We start from the raw sequence: 20,081 nt of genomic DNA on the forward strand, positions 1-20,081 counted from the left end.
CTTTTTTTAGCCTGAAGTTACTCAGTTTTTTGTGTGTGTCTGTGTGTGTGGGCTTGTGTGTGTCTGTGTGCGTGTACAGTCTTGTGATGTACGTCTTGTGACTGTGAGAAGCTGCTCTTTCAAAAATGAGGCTAGTGATGATGCGCATAATCGCGTGCCCAATGTGATTCCACTTATTGAGATGCCATTGAACAATCGCACAAGAGTACACACAAACAAATCCACCACACTCACACTTACACACACACACGCATACACGCCCTGAGTTATGACAGAGGGAAGTCATTTGATCTCAGTGATTAGATCTGGGTGCATCTGAGACTCCATTACAGCTCTAAGCTGAGTTCCTTCTTCCTCTGTACGGCTATATAAAGCTTTACTTCCATGAAAGATGCCACACCTCTGAAGTAAGAGTGATTATGAGGACACACAAATGTAAGGAGGCATGCACAAACAGACACACCTCTGCCTCGTCGAAGGTAAGGAGCAAGTCGGATGTTCCGGACAGTATCCCTCTGGATCCATCGATCAGGTAATCTCGTGCAGGAACAGAGTAGGGATCCGCTTTCAGCATCTGAGCAGCTTGGACGAGCTTAGAGCATGAATTCTCCACCCTGAAGACACACAGCAGACTTAGGACTCATACTGAACACACGCACACCTACCAGTCAGTCACACTGCATCAGACCCGAGAGACATCAAGGAAAACCAAACCAACACACAGGCGAGATGTGAGGCTGACAAGGTGTCAGGCTAAGCAGCCCACACAGTAGGCAGCGTGTTGTGCACTTTGAGTTTTTCACTACCGGTATTTATTTGGCACTCGAAGGATCAAAATTTGAGAAGGCCTTCTTATTAAAACCTGTGGAGACTTGAGACAAATGATGCAACCTTCAATTCAGAGTTTGCAATCTGCTTTTTAAATAAAAAAAGGCGGTTTCATTTGCAATCCTAAATTTCTACTTCAGAGATCAGTGATTACGATAGATTTTTAGGAACATTCAAATAAAGCCCGGTCCCTTCTCTTTCTGACCCCCATTGGTTAGGGTATCAATGGCTGCTGGTTCATCTATATTTAGGTAGGTTCACATTCCCACATGCTCCCTCCTAAGCCCTGTGAGTGAGATTTATGGTTTAGTGTCCCATGTATGTGTGAGTGAGCTGTGAGAGTGGTATGTGGATCTGATTGAGGTCTGGACCTTTTTAACGTAGCTGAAAAACGATTAGAAAAAATATATAAACAAGCAATGAAAAAAAATATGGCAGAGACAGACAGATGATATTACTGGAAATGTAGAATATGCGTGGACATAAATGCAACAAATACGGGTAAGCAAAAACAGCGAGGTCTGTGAACCCCAGAACTGCTGAGTAGCTGCTTTCAGCCAGCACCCGGAGTTCATGTCAGCTCTTTGGATGCAAGCAGGAAAACAACAAACAGCTTCTCAGCAGTCTGGAAGCTGGAGCCGGACGGTCACTCGGATCCGGTCTCAGAAGTGGCTCTTTGTTGTAGCTGGGAACACAGCCACGTTTCCTAATGTTAAATGGGCTGAAATCTTTTTTTTCTCTTTTTAACAAGTTCTCTGTCTGTTCGCTGAGATAAAGTGGATTTGTTGCTCATAATTTTCTCTCTGGATGTTTCTGTGAGTGACGCACACAGTGCTTCAGATGCAGACTCACTTAATAAACGCAGGAGGCATGTCTCTCTTCATCACCTGGTCCTCGGTAGTTTGAACCGTTTCCTTTCCCACCTGCAGCACACACACAAAACCACAGACAAATTATCATTAGCTCCTGCAATACAGGAAGCAGTGTTCAAGTACTATTAATAGCATGACGGGTGAATGAGTATGTATCAATTCACACCTATTTCAGTCATGCATGCATGTCATATCTTTGCCTGAGGGGAAGCGGCTCAGGCTCGGGATGATTTTGTGGTCTGTTTTTATACACAGAGGCAGGAAAGACGTTTAATGTCGCACTTCAAAAGCTCTTTCAATCTTTAGATCATGGCTCCATACTGGAGATCTGCAGTGCTGACTTTATCTATTCATTAGTATAACTCACTGGCTTTGCTTAAGCAATTTAAACATAAGCAAGTAATCATCCATCCACGCATCCATCCATCCTCTTCAGCTTATCCAGTTCAGAGACTTGTGGAGGCTGAGGCCTTTCCCAGCTATCAAAGTAGATCACAAGTCAAAAAAGAAATACGCAACTGACTTCAAATTTGTATTTTGTTTGACAGCTAAGATTTAAAAATGCACACCGTGATCTAGTTTGCATAATATTTTAAGTTGATGTGTCAGAACTGTCTGCTTTGACTTATTAAGCATTTTTTTTCCTGTTGAGGTGGAATTATTTTAGAAAGCACTGGGATTTTATTACACATGTCTGGTATTAAAGTAGTACGAGTCAGGGCATTTAATCTTCCCCAAAACTAGAAACTACATCAGTAACAGATATATAATGAAGAGCCTTGATGCACAAAATCACAGATACAATCATCAAAGATAAGGTATGTACTAAAGTTCAGTATTCCTGCAGAGGTTCAGACTGTTTGTTAACCTGTGAAACAGAAAACTTGCTCTGACCCAAACAGACACACACTTGAGATGCAATTACAGTGAGATGATGACATCAGTCTCCCTGCTGCTGCATCACTGAAATTTGCTTAATAGAGTTTCTGGCTCCAGAGAATCAGGAAGCAGCCATCGCACACTCTGAGCCCCAACCAGTTCCCTCTTCACATCTTATGATGGTGCTTTTATGACATTTATGGTTGCTGTAGGGATTTTAATATCTTTGCGATGCACTCCATTTTTGGTCAGTGCATAACACTATCATCATCATCATTATTTATTTTTTTTTAATGTGAAATGCTTAAACAATGAATCAGTTTCAAAGAAGTGACATGGAAGTACCTGCACCCCCAATAAAATGTACTTCATGACCAGTCTAACTGCTCAAAATGTTAAGTACAGCTGTCCTAAAAAAGTATTCACACAAAACTTCTAAACTGTAATTAGATATTTTCTTTAGAAAAAAAAAGATTTCATTTGAGAACATTTGGAAATCACCATGTAAATGCGAACAAGACATAGATGGATAAAATTAATGTTAAACTCCTTAAAACAATGAGCTATGCCTGTTGCACTGACTTTACAGATCTACTATAAATTACATGCTACATAATCAGTAAAATGATGCCATCAAAATGATAGATATAAGTGATGTAAGCTCAAAACTCAGCAATCAAAGCTCAAGACTTTTCTAACAGCTCAACAGTTTCAACATAGGATTCAGGATCCTCAACAGCTTGATTTGCCGTCACGAATGCTGAGACTGAGATACTTAAAAAGAAGAGCAGCTTTTTGGACCACATAATACTGATTAAAACAGAGAAAACTGAACGCTAGGTGCTATCAATTCACAGTTAATTTAATATAGGATCTACAAGTAAGCGAGAGTACACAGGAATTTCTTTAATGGAAGCTAAAACAATTATTTATGGGACAGAAGTCAATCTTTGAGCAGAATAAATATGAATATTTTCTCCAGGAGATAACAAAGGTGTTTCTTCTTCCAGAAATGCACAGAGCACACGTGGGGTAGAGAGGACGGAAAAAACCTTAATGATTGTTTTCAGGTGCATAGCAAGTATTTTACCATTTTAAAACCTAACTATATATGTTTTGTTTTTCTGGGGGTTTTTCTGTGAATGTGGTGCTTTGTTTACTCAAGTAGAAAAACACTACCGGTATATAAGAACCAGTCCACTTTACTACCAACTTTGTTTACAATATGGCAATAGATACTTACAGTATGCCTAAATGTAATCTGAAAATGGACAGGAAGTCCTAGCTGAGTAGCCGAAGCCGTCAGTTTCCCTGTTTGGGAAAATTAAGATTTTGTTACACGAAAATGTGTGGAATGTAGCTCCCCAAGTAGAGCATGTCCTCCTGATTAAACCCTGCAAGCGAACTCAAAGAGTGCCATCAGGTGACTGATCAAAGCGCTGCGGAGAGCAGAAGAGCTTCCTGTAAGCAGCAACACTTGGTATTGATTATTCAATACATTATTAATGCACAGTTAAGAGGTTTGCTGACAGTGTGATGTGTATGCATGTGTGTGGGTTGTTTTTTGTGTGTGCAGTTGTACATCCTGCAAGGTGGGACTACTTCGGCAGGAAATGCAGCTGTCAATCACAGCTTTCAGAGCGGGTGTATAGATCAGAGATATTACCTCTGATGAGCGTGCAGCTGACATTTCTGTCCAATCTGTGAATGATGGCTGATCTTTTCTCCCTGCCACTAATGACTAATAATTATTTTAGAGAACATCTTGGTGGCCTGGGGTTCACAGACTGTGGCCACATGATCCCATGCTGCTGCATGCCATCTGTCCTCTGTCAACCGCTCGTTTTAGCTCTGTTTTGGTCTCCACTGGGAAATATTTGATTCATTAGCTTCTACTGGTTTTCATGTGGTAACCAGACCTTTAATGACAGTGTGTGCAAGAACTTGTACTAAAGAATAAATAAATGAAAAAGAAGAATATTTTTCCTCATGGAGTAAAAAACAACAACATTGTTGTGTTATTGTGAGCAGAAAGATCCTTAAACCAAGCTGTGAAACATAATTTAATTGGCTAAAATACAAAATAAATACTATATTTTTAGCAAAGGTTCATACTGTATGTTAACTGGGACTAAGACTCAGACTGTGTGTCAGTTTTTTTACATATTTTCCTTTGACAAATACCACTCACACCAAAATTATAAAAAAACAAAACAAGCAAACATGTTCAAAACTAAAAAAAAAAAGGGGGGGGGAAATATCTTACAAATCTACAATAACTCTGGATGATTCATCACCGTGCCCCCGGTTCCTCTTGCCCATGAATATCATTTGCTTTTATTAACATCAGTTTCAAATCTGTAAACGATCTATCAGCTGTAAGACTTTATGTCATAATACAGCTTTATCCATGAATAGATTTAAGGCACACTGGGAAGCAGAGAGCATGTGTGGACACATAGCCAGAAGACTTTTCCCGGGTCTGCCAAAGAACAAGGAGAGATGGCTCATATTTAGAGCCGGCTGAGAAGAGTTTGTGTGTGTGTGTGTGTGTGTGTGTGTGTGTGTGTGTGTGTGTGTGTGTGTGTGTGTGTGTGTGTGTGTGTGTGTGTGTGCGCGCGTGTGCGTGCGTGCGTGTGTGTGTAGAGGGCTGGAGATGGGAGGGCAGACCATGATGCTTGGCAGGGTCTGGTCTGAAAAAGCCAGAAACACTTTCTCTCCCTCACAGCGTCCAAGCTAATGTGGATGTTTTCTCCTTCCTTTACCAATCATGAAAAATTCTGCATCTTCCTGCAGCCTCCCTCCTCTCCCTCTCTGTCTTAGTCTGCTCACTTCCATCAGCGTGTGGTTACTTCACTCAACGGTAAATCTATTTATTCCTTCCTCCCCTTCCCACCCCCCACCCCCCAAACATACTCAGGGTCTGTGCTGACTCCTTGAGGAGCAGACACCTTGCAAACTCCACCAAGCTCACACTTTTAGGCACATAAAAAACACCAACAGTATCTTTCACATCTTTTAGTCGGATCTGCATCAACCCACGCACAACTTCTGATGGATTGAGACAGACACTATCTTTGCAAGTGTGTGTCTCAGTGACCTAGATTTTAAGTACCCCCCTACAGCCATCCCACTGTGGACGGGGTTAACAGTGAAACTGTATCAGTGTGCAGTGGGACTCTGTGGTGGCATGTTGCTGTATACTGTGTTATATCTTAGTTCAAATTGCACAAGCGTAGAAGTGATTCACCTTTCTAAAATAAAGCATATGTGTGCATGTCCTTACATCCAATTAAGTGTATCTACCCAGCAACCAGCTACTGCTCGTTTTACAAGCTCAGTTCTCAAGCGCCCTTTGTGCTCGCTTTCAACACAATCTTGTCACCCACTTCATAGCTCTCGTTCCTCTGTCAGTGGAGCAATCATCTTGTCTGAGAGTACAACAACTCTCAAAACGTACATCCCTATAAATATACCACTATAGAATGCTAAGTGGGGAAAGATGCAGGCTTTATTACTTTTAGTTAATCCCTTTTTTATGCTTCCATCCCACCTACCAACATTTCTTCTGTCTGACACCTTTTTCCCTCCCCTCTGTGCTCAGCCCTGATATCTTCACACCTCGCAACTCCATCTGAGACCCATCAACAAGCCTGAGGCTGCTATTAGCCTCCTTCTGCTCGCTGTCTGTGTGGATCAACTGAATGAATCAACAAGGACAAGCAGAGACAGAGGAACATGCCTGGTAGCAATGAGACATCAAGGACTTAATCCACTTGGAGGGTATTGGATAAAGGATGGGGTTTTCATTGTGGCATGGTGCAGTGTTCGAGTTCAAACTGAACAGCCTGGGTCATTATCAGTTAATGAGATATTTATCAAGATGATCTTGTGTGTCCTTGCACGGGAAAAAGTGGACTGCTATTCAAGAACCACAAAAGATGTCACTCGTAAGTTTTTTTCACAGGAACACTACACAAGTTACTAATTGTGCAACCTATCCCACCATCGCATCCACCATTTGTGTCGAAAAATGTAGGCACTGTGCAGCAGATCAGATTTTTAACATTTAAGGAGCAATGATTTCAATTTAGTGTGTCGTTTCTATTTAAAACATGACCAGAGAAGCAACTACTAATGAACGTGAAACCAGCTTCTTCTCTGTAAGAAGTCCTCCTGTCTGCTGCTATTTTCTCTTAAGTGAGTGAAGCCAGGTCACCCCAGCATCAATGCAAACGTCCAGGATCAGCATTAATGATGTGGCCTCTATTGATTTTCTCCCAGGCAGTGCGTACAGAGGGGACATCAGTGACTGACTAAAGCTTAGCTCTCTATAAAAATCGACCAATTAGATTCCACAGGACAGAGAAGAAAGACAGTGGTGGTGTAAGTGGAAAAGTGGAGGGTCAAAGAAGTTTGGAAAAGAATGAACAAAGAGATGAGCAAAGGAGTAAGAGATGAGGTGGGAGTCTGATAAATGACCAGAGTGTTTATATAGTCTCTGTGGAGTTTATTACTACGGATGGATGAGTTTCATAAACTGCAAAGTCTGCAATAATCTAACTTGGGCTGTTGAAGCTGAGAGCACAAAACCTACAGTACACAGGTCCACCTACGACACAGCAGGACACACACACACACACACACACACACACACACACACACACACACACACACACACACACAGAGAGAGAGAGGCATGCTTTTAATTTAATCACCACTCATTTCTTCCGCCCTACAAACTTCATTGACCTCAGCTGCCATCTGATTACAAATCTCAGCAAACTTTGCTATGTTGTGTTGCTTTGTTGTACTACTGTAGGAGCTACTGTAGGACCCCGTTAAAACATGCACGAGCGTTAGCTGGGTGTATGACAGCTTTATGTAATTTTAATGGCAAATAAAGACCAAACAGGGATTTAACTCCGTGAACGCAGAAGCCCCACAGAAAATAAAATGAACCGATATTGGCATATGATAGGTGCAGGGCAGTCTGCTGACCTGCTATTCTAATGATTTATGACACATTAAACAGACGCTGTCACACCACTGCAAAAGCCAGTCTCCAGAAATGTCGCTTTTCTGCAGGTTGAAAGTTTGAGTGGTAAATGTCACTTCATGCAGGCACTTTGCCATTGAGCTCATACTGAACTGACGCCCTGATTCAAACTCACCCGCACAAGGTTGCTGACAGCAGCCTGCACAGCGGCCACCGGCACCGTCAGATCCGGGATGGCTTTACCGTCTACCTCCCCCTCCTCGTGCATAATGACCAGGTGAGAGATCTGCTGGGCCACTGGCTCCAGGATACTCTCGATGGTTTTGGTGTGAAACACCGGCATCGTGAAAGACTTTTTTACCGCAGCCCCGACAGAAGAAGAAGAAAGGCGGCTGGGCGCTCCAGCACTGATGGTCTCCCTTATCTCTGCTTCTTCCCTCTCCTCCTCACCGACAGGAGGACAAATACCGAGTTGTCAGCCCAGCCCCTGAGAGGAAACCCTCTCCTCCCGGTGTGCACCGTCTCCTCCGTAGAGCTCTTCGGTAAAGGCTGGACTCAGACGGTTGGTGTTCTCCGGTGGGAGCGACCCAAATCGTGACAGAAGGAATCACCGCCCTCTGTCCAATCACAGCGAAGGAATACAGCTGCCAAGCTGGTTGGTGTTGGTGCGCATTGACGCCTTCCCTGCACACACACACACACACACACACACACACACACACACACACACACACACACAGTGAGAGCTCTTCCCAAATGACGTCATGCATGCCAATAGCCCCCAAAAAGGGAAAGTGTTGGGGTAACTTAAGCTATTATGATTCAAGATAAGGGGTGGGGGCGCGCAATATCAAGGAAAGAACAAGGGAAGGTTGTAAACATATTGAGCTGTGACTCCCTGCAGACTCATAAAGGTCAGCTTTACATCTGTGAGACTGTAAGGGATAGAAAAGGGAGCAGGTTCTGCACCACCTAGTAGGCTCTAGTGCAGAAAAAAAATTGTTGGTGTGGTTTTATGAAGCTTCGAACCTACATCTGACATATGATCTCCGTCCATTAAAAGGTGGGTCAGGAGTTCATGTCTCCAGGCCTCAATGTGCAGGTCTAAATAAAGACCAAGGATTCAGCTTGCTGCAGTCTGGAGCTGAAAGGAGTCTCAAAGATTACAGCACAGCACCCACATGCTGTTTCTCTGCTTCTGGACTTTGGTGCTGAAGATAGGCTACTTAACAATCCAACTGACAATGCCCATGAATGTCATTTATACCTGCAGTTCTCGCTTGTGTGTGCATGCTTGCCGGCTTGTTTGCTGTCCCTGCACCTCATAATTGAATCTCTGTTAGGGAAAGTGGCGAACCCAGCAGCAAAAACTGCAGTATTCATAACCTCAAGACCCCAGATTAACCAAAGAGCCTGCAACCAAGTGTGGATGCATGTGGACAAAAGGTTAACCCCCCCCCCCCCCCCCCCCCCCCCCCCCCAAATCAGACATAGTGGACTGGTTAGAAATGACCCCACAAATGTCCTCTCATCTCAGGAAATGTCCTTAAAGAGGAGTAAGAGTTGTACTCACTGCATCTCCAAACCATATACGGACTGAGGCAGAGTAGGAGATGCAATAAAGTAAACTGGTGTCTATGAGTAATTGAGGAGGGGTAGGACAGTCTCCGATTGGCTCCAGTAGCCCTGCTGTGAACTATCTGTATATGTGGACTTGTCCAAACAGACTTTGAAAGAAAACATTGCTGCAGGTTGTTAAGAGAGGCTTTAGAGTATGTGCTCAGAAATGACACAATGACCAACTGGATGTTGTGGTTGTTCACAGCAACACTGTGTATTCTGATGCTTTCATTGCACTTAATCTGCGTATCATGGCTGGAGCAGCGATGCTTAGTGCTCCCTTCAAATATTTCTTTTTGAGTGATTGTTGTTGTGGTATGTGGTCATATTGTGAGTCATGCTGTATGTCTGAGAAGATATGAGGTTTGGCCACTGTGCAGCAGAACCATGTTTAGTAGCACTGCCTGCACTTGCACATAAGCCACAGTTTCTTACTATACCACTACAACATGCAGTGCTGTGCAAATGTCTTTAGTCACCCTTGATCTAATCAGATGCTTTTCAGATAGTGTTACATGGTAATGCATGGTACTTTTCTATGTTCTGTATTCCATCACTTTTGAAAAGATTTCCAGTGAAAGATTTCCAAACCCTGACGTTTTCTCTGCTGTGGTTTACAGTAGACATGCACTGCTGTGCTTTCTCCTGACCTGCTCCATACATGTTAACAACAATTTTAACCAAAAATGTAAAATTTGGATCCATCACACCTGTTTGAACTGCGTCTTGTGTAATTTGGCATACCTCAGCCTTTTCTCCCCCATTCCCTTCATTAAGAATGGCTTCTTGACAACCACCCATCCACTGAGACCATTTCTGATAAGGCTTTAGTGAAAAGTAGATGGATCACCTGAAGGCCCAGTTGTATTTTTCACATCTGGTGTCAGGGATTTGCTGGATTTTTTGCTATTTCTTAAAGATGCAACTTTCAGATATTGTTCATTTGCTGTAGATGTTATTTTAGGCCTGCTACTTCTTCTTTTGTCTTCCACTTGACCAGTTTCCTCAATTATATTTAAGGACACAAATCACATTGTGCTGGTGTATGACACGTTTTCAACTAATAGCTCTTGGTGAATCACCGTGTTGGTGCAAAAAATATAATTTTATGCCTGTTATAATAAGAATAAATGGTTTGTTTTTGCAACAGGCTGATTGTAACAAAGTCACTAAAGATACAGTTTAAAATTTCTTTGCTAAACTGTTTGTTATGTGTAGGGAAAACACTGGTTAATCCTTTTAATTAGATGTTTTTTTATACTTGAATGATTCATAGGTCAGTGTTAAGTGGCTTAATAAGCAAAGAAAAAGATTCTTCTCTTTTTTTTTCTTTTTTTCTTTTTTTTCTTCTCTGAAAGTTGTCAGGTAGAAGAAGTCGGCTGAAAATAAATACAAAAGTCAGACAGTCAGAGAAAACCTTGGAAAAGACTTTCAACTATTGCTCAAGACCACTTGGAAGCAATAAACAGTGGTGATGATTGCATGCAATAGTTCAGTATATATGTTTTCCTTTGCAACAAGATGAGTTGAGGATTTAGCATAATGACTTTGAAGATCTCCTGAGTTCACTTTCACTGAGAACTGTCAACAGCTTGACATTTGTTGTTTTTATAGAAATGCTTCGATTAATAATTGATTAGGTTCCTTGAATTTTATTTGCGGTCTACACATTCGTAAGGATGAATGTTCTTATTTAGTAATCCCCTGACATTTTATCCAGCACCATCACATGATGACATTTCCTGGTTTAAATTACCAAATGTCACATACTTAATTGTGTCCAAGTGTAAAAGATAAAAATTGTTAATCTGTTGACGTGCGAATCGAGCTCAAGACTTTTGTTTCTTATTAACCATTCATGCATTATCTTTTTTTAAAATTGTTTGTATTCAAATGCATTTTTAGCCTTTGCCTAAATAATAAATTGGGGCTAGAAACACAGATTCAAGTCCAGACAGTTAATCTGTGTTACAGGTACAGCAGGATAATGAGATAAGGTAAGGAAGTTTTAGCAGATGCAGTCACAGAGTATGCCTCTGCAAGCGCCAGGTTTCTAAAAGTCTGGAAAACCACAGCTATGGAGGGTATGGGAAACAAGTGAGCAGGAAGAGCAGGAGTGGTTGAAGTTATAGTACAGGGCATGTGGGAGTGGTTGGATGTCAATCTACAGCAGACTGCTGTAGACAAAGAATGCTTTATCTGTGACAGAAGACAAATGCAAAGCAGTTTATCTAGTCTGGTGTCTTGTTTTGACCCCTGTTGTGTTTCTAGTCTATTGAGTTCTGTCTCCAAACTGCTACACAGCACACAGATCAGATATGAAACAGATCATACGTCACTATTGTTTGCTCTAAAATACTTTTGTGATCTTAGGGCGGTAGGGTGACCGTGGCTCAGGGGGTTGGGAATCGCATCTGTAACCGGAAGGTCGCCGGTTCGATCCCTGGGCTCTCTGTCCTGGTCGTTGTGTCCTTGGGCAAGACACTTTACCCTACTTGCCTACTGGTGTTGGCCAGAGGGGCCGATGGCGCGATATGGCAGCCTCGCTTCTGTCAGTCTGCCCCAGGGCAGCTGTGGCTACAACTGTAGCTGCTTCCACCAGTGTATGAATGTGAGAGTGAATGAATAGTGGTATTGTAAAGTGCTTTGGGTGCCTAGAAAAGCGCTATATAAATCCAATCCATTATTATTATTATCTTTATTTTGAGGCTAAAAAAAGAAAATTTCACACAACAGTGCCCTCTGGTGTTTGACTTTGGGACTCTTTAGCTTAGTCTGATTCAGCTACTCGGGTGAAATTCTTTATTTCTGTATAAAAGGAAAACAAGTGGCCTTGCCATTTGTTATACATATAACCCAGGGATAAAAGAGACAGTAAAAATGAGTTGATAAATAAGCTTTTATTATATATATATTTTCATCAACAGCAGGACCAGCCTTTTATATGAAATTAAATTATTTGACATAAATATGTTTCCTAATTGCTTATTTTAAAAGTCAATAATAAATATGCAGAATACCTGAAAAATGCACAAGTAATAAAAATATATAATGCAACCAACAATTAAAGCAGTTTTTAAAATACTCTTTTTAAATATTTACATTAAATCGTTTCAGTGCAAAAACATGTTCACAGTAAGCGATGGTAGCTGCTCTCAGAACAAAACCTGCAACATCTGCACTTGCTTGCATGTGCAAAAAGCCTGCTGCCTTTAGGGAACACTTAATAAATAAATACGATTCTGGGACAGTTTCATTTCAGGGGATACATCAGTCCTTTTGCGTATTTGATGAGTCCTGTTTTTCCTGCGATCCATGTGTTGTAGTTGGTGACCTTTGTGTAGACACCTGGTTTATTTTTCAAGGCACAGCCCTCACCCCAGCTCACCACGCCGAACAGAAACATCCGACCTGATGCTCCACACACCAAAGGACCGCCAGAGTCTCCCTGCGGAAAAGGGCAAAACAGCCAGGTGTTAACTAAAATTTCCAGGTTTATCATTATTTTGTTTCCTGATTCACTTTTTCCCTGACAAACAAATATTTTCATGTGAAAACTGTGAAAATATACTCAGAAGGTAACCCTTGACATGTCTTGAGGTTGACAACTAGCAACAAATTTTAACCTAAAGGTAACTCATCTGACATTATGCTATTCAGCACTTTTCAATGTTAGCAAGTTTCTTCAAGAAGATGAAGAAATACTCTTCAGATCGGCTTTAAAGCTGTCAAAGGTTATGATGCATGCTGCAATTCAAGTTACCACTTCTTCTAACTCACTTCTCTTTTGATGTATATTTTAAAGCCAGCTCAAATGTCTTGTTTCCCATGGCATACCCTGCGCCCTGTCCTTACCTTGCAGGCATCAGTGCTCCAGTCAGGGCTTGCAGCACAGAACATGTTTTCAGTGATGCGTTTTCCGTAGTGCACTTCTTTGCTACAGTCAGCGTTGGACATCAGTTTTACCTCAGCCTTTTTCAGATACTGTGAGAACTGGAATGAGCCTGCAACAAAGTGTCAAATGTGAGAAAAGGTTGAGAGAGCAGAGCTCAGTCTAAAGGATGGAGGTCCTGTACTACTAACCTGCGCTCTCCTTCCCAAATCCTGCGATGGTGCAGGTAAATCCAGGAGGTAGCTCAGTGTGAAATGGAGGAAGGCAAGCTATGCGTACAGAAGCTGATTTAGCTGCACGTCCTCCATCTCTGCTTTTGAGCTTAATCAGAGCTGAAATGTAAAAATAAAAACACCCGTAAGTTCTGTGCTCAGAGCAGTTCTTTGTATGTGTATATGCACAGTTTAGTCACAACAGAGTTTGTGCTCACCTATGTCGTTATTATAGGTAATATCATTATATCCTTCATGCATGATGAGTCTTTCCACAGCAAACTTCTGCTCACTACTGGCATTCGTTTCATTAATGGCACTCTTTCCCAGGTATATGGACAGATGTGTGAGTTTGGTATTCTCACTGAACAAAAACCAAACACACAAATGTGTAAACATGTCACACACCAACATGAATGATTTTGAAATTACAGTGCGATGACTTCATTGGAGGAAATAACACGGTGCTTTGTTTTCTCACCCATCAGAGAAGCAGTGAGCTGCACTGAGAATCCAGCTTGGTGAAATGAGAGTGCCACCACAGAGGAAGCCATAGCGCTTATGAAAAATGGCAGCAACCCATGGCTGCGACTCTATAGGTGTGAAAGAGCCTCCTACAATTTTATGAATCCTCCTCTCAGATGTCTCTCCACATGTTTTCTCTGGAAGGACACATGGGATAAGTCAGCGGGAGCTAATAAAGAGAATCATACCTTGTGATTTAGGAAAAACTGGATTTAAACAACAAAATTACCTGTATCTACAGGTAGTTGAGGAGGCGTCTGTAGTGGTGCAAAACCTTTGTTGGAATAGAAAACAGAAAGCATTAGAAAAATTCAAACCAATCTTCAATAAAATATAGCAAATAGAAAAAGTAAATCACCAATATGAGACTTACATGTGGGAATATCACAGTATTCTTTCACAGTCCTTCTTTCTCTTGTGACAAAGCACCATGGCATGTCAGAATTGTCAGGATTCCTAATGTTCAAGTACAATCATATTAAACATGGGTTACCTGTTGTCAGACATACAGTATAAAAACATCACATTGGTAGCCCAAAGCATACCTGCAGTAACGATGTCTGCCAAGTCCATTTACATTTTTCCATTGAGGTTTAACCCTGTCCCAGTAGAGACACGCGCGACCGGTGGATGACTTGTCAATATTTCCTCTGTATTCACTCCCATCTCCAGACAGACACCGTTCTGCAGATCACAGCACAAAGAGGGGTGAGAACATTTAATGCATGCTGTCAAAGTATAAACCTTAAGAACTTTACCTAAACCCACTGAAATGACTTACGTCTTGCTTGTTTGGATGATCTTTGTGAAAAAGCCTGAAAGAAGCATAGAGAAACTTAGTCATACTGAAAAATTAAAAACCTTCTGACCTCCATCAGAATAGCTCTTAAACCACCTCTTACCACACCCACGCTGACCGCTGCAAGGATGGCAACGAGGACAAAGAGATTCATCTTCACTTCTTGTTTTGCTTCTGTTTTTTGGGGATATTTTTGTCTGTGAATTTACAGAAAAGGAACACAACAATCGTGGGTAAATGGAAGGAAACTTGCTGTCCCCTTATATGGTGCTTATCGTTCAACACATGACGGAGACGTGTGACCGCTACGAAACCGTGTGCTTTCTTGCTCCAGTTTTTAAATGTGAAGAGTGACGAAATGTTTAATGTCATGCCAAACCAGTTCAATATTCAACATACAAACATACAAACACAAACTCATGTTCTTTCGCCATGCCACTGACATAGATATTAACTTCCTGACGAAACGCTGCATTCTTAAGGTTTTAATGTGAGAGCGACAGATAGAGGATGTCCATCGTGTGCAGACTTTAAACAATCTAGCACTACAAACAGCACAATATCTACGCTGATTAACAGTAAAGTCTGCGCACAACCTTATATCACATTATTATTGCAATGTGTGCAGTTCAAACTATGAATTTCTAGATATTCTAAGAACACAATGTCAATTTGATAATGACATAAGAAAATAATTGTGTGGTTAACTTTCAGTGCGCTGTGTTTGACATCAAACAGCTTCATATCTAAGAAATCATGTTCATTCTTAAATATAACTAAAACAGCTGACTGTCTAAAAGTCTAAGACACTTTGCAAGAGAAGTGTTTACCTTTAATTCCAGACTTTCAGTGCCAATGAAGACTATTATTTCTTCCAGTTGACTCTCCTCTCTGTATCTTCTGATATGCACTTGCACTGTTTACGTACTCAGGCTCACACTGATGGTTGTTCTGGTGTTTCTGCTGTGACTCTGCTTGTGTTTCCTCCCTTTTAAATTACCGTGACTGCAAGTGGGAGGGAATTTGTCATGTCCTGTGACACACATCCAGTGAACAGCCCCTTCCTCTTAAGAAAAAAAAAAAAAAAAAATATCCAAAATTGGTCATGTGTACACTGAAACATGTGATTGAAGAATTGCTGTCCAGAATTTGTGGACAGAGTCGGTTACAAAAAACAAAACAACAACAAAAAAAACGTAAAATAAGACCACAAAAAAGAAAAAAAATGTAATAATAAGTTTAATAAATTGCAAAATGTAAGAATAAGTCTCTAATCTGTACAGCATTTTTCATAATCTTTTCGTGTACATGGAGCTTACATGAAAGTTCTGAAAATCTGACAATGGTTGCTTAATATCGTCTGTACTGCTTTCATGACATTACAGTGACTGTGCTCAGAGATTAGTCTAAGGCTCTAAATCTATTATGTTAAGCTCTGACGGACTCTGTATGTTTGTCCTAGCTGTGTGTGTTATAGCAGAGCCTTAAAGTCTATAGACTGTCAAAATAGCAAACAAAGATTTTTTTATTTATTTGGAAAAAGTGATTTCAAATGTATTAACCATTAAAAATGCAATGTCAAACTTCTACGTACAGTCAGTTTGGACATAGACAAAGTTTAATAATCTGCCTCTCTTTCTTGATGCATTTTTCTTCCAGCCACTCTGGGACAAGTTAAGTTTTGGTTTTATCTGTCCAAAGATATGTTGTTGTTTTTTTAATCGTGCGGGTTCTTTTAGTTTAGATGTTTTCTGGAACATGCAGATACTGACAGTTTTAAACCCTCAGTATTTGCATTCATGAAATCCTCTCTTGATTGTAGATCATGTTATTGACTTTATTGCATGTTATGAAACTGTTTTTTAGTTATGGAAATAAATCTGCAATGATCACCGAAGCAGTCCTGTGGGTCTACAGATTGTTGACTTTGCCACTCTTAAAGTTTTTCTCTCCCTAATTGATTTGTTTTCATTTTTCAGCCTAATGATGGCCTCCTTCATGTGCACCAACAGCTCTTTGTACCTTGTATTAACAGTTCTAGTGAAAAGCTACCAAATGTGTGGGCTCAGCTGGCCGTGTAACTGTCCATCCATCCATCCATTCGCTTCCGCTTATCCTTTTCAGGGTCGCGGGGGGCGCTGGAGCCTATCCCAGCTGTCATAGGGCGAAAGGCGGGGTACACCCTGGACAGGTCGCCAGTCTGTCACAGGGCTAACACATAGGGACAGACAACCATTCACACTCATTCGCACATTCACACCTAGTGGCAATTTGGATTATCCAATTAACCTATCCCCACAAGCTGCATGTCTTTGGACGGTGGGAGGAAGCCGGAGTACCCGGAGAGAACCCACGCAAACACAGGGAGAACATGCAAACTCCACACAGAAAGACCCCGGCCTGATGGTGGAATTGAACTCAGGACCTTCTTGCTGTGCGGCAACAGTGCTAACCGTGTAACTGTTTTCAAGTCAATCATCCAATTACTTTGAGCCTTACTACAAAAATTGCAATTTTTTAAAATAAAAACACCTCAAATTAAACCTAAATTAAAGTTAATCTTATTTAAAAATCAACCATGGAGGTGTACAGAGGCAAATTTAATAACAATGAAAAACTGACTGTACAGCCTTTTATATTCTTTTTCCTTGCTGCATTAATTTATAATCTCTGCTGAAGAATGATAAATTTAAAAACAAAACATTTTTACCAGTTCTTTTTTTATAGACTTTTATATCTTTATTACTAAAAACAAAAAACCCAAACAACCTCCCACCCCTCACAAATTGCACCTATGTTTGCTTGTAAAAAAGAAAAGAAAAGCAGCAGCTGTTAAAGTTCTCATTGTTTCTGCGCACTAACAGCCTCATACTATTTCCTGTACAACAATAGCCATTGTTATGAATTTTATTTGGAAATTTCTTGACTGAACAAATTACCTCATTTGATGCTTGTGTTAGTCACGCTTCCTCTTTGATGATGATGATGATAGCCAAATTTTGCACTTTGTGCAAAATGTTTGGGACTCATGTCCAGCACAATGAAACGGTAAGCCAAGACATTACTGCCTCTGAAAGGAGATATGCAATAAAAGCCTAATTTAACTAACACAGCCAGGTGTTCAGCCAAAAGGGGAACTACATGTTAAAATTACCCAACCCTGGGAAACCCAGGATAGTTGTGGCTGGAGTCAGCTGCAACCCGAAGTGTTGATTTTGTCATTTTGACTCCAGGAGTTTCGTTTTTATGCCTTTGATTTACTCTTGCACAGTTCTTTTGGACTGTTAATCTTTTAATTATTACTACTGAGCTACAATGGTAAGAGGTAATGCTACTGTAAATAAAGGGTGGGTCTTCTTTTAGTACAAAAATGCAGTACTGAATTGTTTTACTTAAATAAAATAACATTTCTTTGAATTTTCTTTCATTTCCAATTATTGAGTAGCTTAAAGTAAGTTTTTATCTATGCTTTTCCCACACACTAGTCTTTATATGACACGCCAACATGACGTATTCTTCTTTAGCTTTCATGTCATATCCTGTTGGTTTTCTAGCTTATACACTTTTAGACCAATGGGAACCATGATAAACATCTGTGTGAATAAAGTGGAAGAGGTGATAATGACACACACCTTCACAGAACAAAAGTAGATTCATATTTTTTCCATCTTGTACCATATTTGAATAGAGTAACTTTGCAGAAATGCATGCACTTCTGACTGAATCATCTTTAAATAATCAGAATTCATATCTGAGTTTTGTACTTTTTAATTTTAGAAGTTAATTATTATTTTTATTTTTCTCTTTTTTTTTGCATTTCAATATAGATTCTTTTAAAGAGGAATAGCTTTATCACACCTCTTACACCATCCTTTAATTTATTGCAAGTCTAGGGCTTAGTTTAAAAAATCCCCTCTCGATCTCCTTTCTTTGGTATGCAGATGACTCACAGATTTACCTGCTACTGAAGCATAATCCATGATTTCTTTGAAGGCCTTACAGGTCTGTCTGGAAGATGGTAAGTCATGGATTCCTTTAAATTTTTTCAACTGAGATTACCAAAACACAGAAGTAATTGCATTGGGTGGTCCTGACCTCAGTTCTTTTACAATTTAGCACACTTTGAGCAAATTTAATCTAATGTTTCACACATTAACAGAGTAATGCTTCTTCCATCCATAGCTACTTGCAGAAGTGAAGCCATTCCTCTGTTTCAGAGTCTTTGAGAGAGCTATCCATGCCTTCCTGTTATCCAGACTTGACTAATATAATAATTTTTATTTAGATGTCTTCTGTTTACTGAGGTACTTTCACTTTATGTTTCCTTCCTTAAATTCTGTCATTTTTTCACATCATTTTAAGTTATTTGATTCATTTAGATGTGTAACACTTTGATCAACAGCTGTTCTCTTTCTCTCTTCTATGTAAATATATTTGACTTGACTTAAAATAAAACATGAATAGTGGATTAATGAGAAATTTGTGTCACCTGTGTTCTCAGGTTCTCTGTATTCAATCACGAATTACTCACTTCTGCTTTTCAGGGAAATTATTATAAGAAAGGTTTTGAGAATTTCAAAAGTAAGCAGTTTTGAAAGAGACCTGCACGCAATCACATACTTTGATTAATGAAATCTGTCTGGTTTTTAAAACCCGACAGCAAATGCAACAACAGAAAAGACAGCTGCAGGAAGGAGTATCAACACTGCTTTGTCATTACATCAGCTTGTAATCACATTTTGAATGGTGCAATCACATTGCCTCATTTATTGTACTTCTTCTTTGAGCTCATGTTACAAGAAATGATGAAATTGTAATTTATCCCAGACAATACAATTTTTAATTAATTTATTACATCATCTGCTCTAGGTATTTATGCTATTTCTTATTTTGTCCTCTTATCACCAATAGAGTTTTAGACTAATAACTCTTTGGGAATCCGTGATTTTATGCCCATCAAACTGGGTTATCTTTGGTATTTTTTGTATAATCACCTAAATAAATGGGAGCTAAATATGTGTTTATGTGACAGGCAGTTAGTAACAAAGAGCCCGAAGAGAGAATCTAAAATTGCTTGGTAGGTTGTGGTAAAGTTGCCTTTTACATTTAGCCACAACACTGATTCATCACTTCAGTTAGTGTTTTTATGCTTGAATGATTCATAAGTCACTGTTAAGTGACCTGTAAAAGATTCCACTGAAAACGGTCAGGCACAGGAAGTAGACTGAAAATGAGTCAAAAGTAGTCAGTAATCTCCAGATAAAAACTTTAAAAGACCCTCAAAAACTCTAAGAACTACTACTCATGATCACTTTTAAAATTAAAATAACCTCTGTCTCCTTGGAAGTAAAATATTAGGCAGTGAGGGGTGGCCGAGACTTCTGCACAGTGCTGTATATAAATTCCTATTGTCTTTCAGCTTGTGCAGTGTACCGGTTGACTGTAGCTGTAGACA

General features: G+C 40.2%; 2 protein-coding genes across 8 annotated transcripts in view; both read right to left on the bottom strand.

The window, feature by feature from the left end:
• Nucleotides 1–8,208, bottom strand: part of LOC113034509 (vinculin-like) — a 30,618-nt gene extending 22,410 nt beyond the window's left edge. For 4 of the 7 annotated variants that reach the window (XM_026189120.1, XM_026189118.1, XM_026189119.1 and 1 more), the window contains exons 1-3: nt 7,754–8,206; nt 1,681–1,751; nt 464–614 (exon numbers count right to left, since the gene is read on the bottom strand). In XM_026189120.1, coding sequence (XP_026044905.1) covers nt 464–614; nt 1,681–1,751; nt 7,754–7,921 — 390 coding nt within the window. In that variant the 5' untranslated portion in view covers nt 7,922–8,206. Of the gene's footprint in view, nt 1–463; nt 615–1,680; nt 1,752–7,753 lie in introns of all 7 variants that reach the window. The other 3 variants (XM_026189115.1, XM_026189114.1, XM_026189113.1) reach the window with 2 other exon arrangements.
• A 3,933-nt stretch (nt 8,209–12,141) lies between these two features.
• On the bottom strand, nt 12,142–15,828 carry plaua (plasminogen activator, urokinase a). Its single transcript, XM_026189164.1, has 11 exons — nt 15,457–15,828; nt 14,730–14,823; nt 14,609–14,642; nt 14,373–14,511; nt 14,201–14,283; nt 14,057–14,101; nt 13,784–13,964; nt 13,521–13,666; nt 13,282–13,422; nt 13,054–13,202; nt 12,142–12,646 (listed from the first exon to the last, which is right to left on the bottom strand). The coding sequence occupies exons 2-11, from the start codon at nt 14,778–14,780 to the stop codon at nt 12,452–12,454; spliced, it is 1,164 nt and encodes a 387-aa protein (XP_026044949.1). The 5' UTR covers nt 14,781–14,823; nt 15,457–15,828; the 3' UTR covers nt 12,142–12,451.
• Between the last annotated feature and the right edge of the window lie 4,253 nt (nt 15,829–20,081).

The sequence above is a fragment of the Astatotilapia calliptera genome, chromosome 13, assembly GCF_900246225.1.
Source record: "Astatotilapia calliptera chromosome 13, fAstCal1.2, whole genome shotgun sequence".
Classification (NCBI taxonomy): domain Eukaryota; kingdom Metazoa; phylum Chordata; class Actinopteri; order Cichliformes; family Cichlidae; genus Astatotilapia; species Astatotilapia calliptera.

Excerpts from the sequence above, each read along its gene's own strand:
- plaua (XM_026189164.1), bottom strand. The coding sequence starts at position 14,780 with ATGAATCTCTTTGTCCTCGTTGCCATCCTTGCAGCGGTCAGCGTGGGT. Across the intron at positions 13,965-14,056 it reads TCAACTACCTGTAGATACAG|AGAAAACATGTGGAGAGACA; the intron begins GTAATTTTGTTG and ends GTGTCCTTCCAG. Across the intron at positions 13,203-13,281 it reads ATTTGGGAAGGAGAGCGCAG|GCTCATTCCAGTTCTCACAG; the intron begins GTTAGTAGTACA and ends ACTTTGTTGCAG.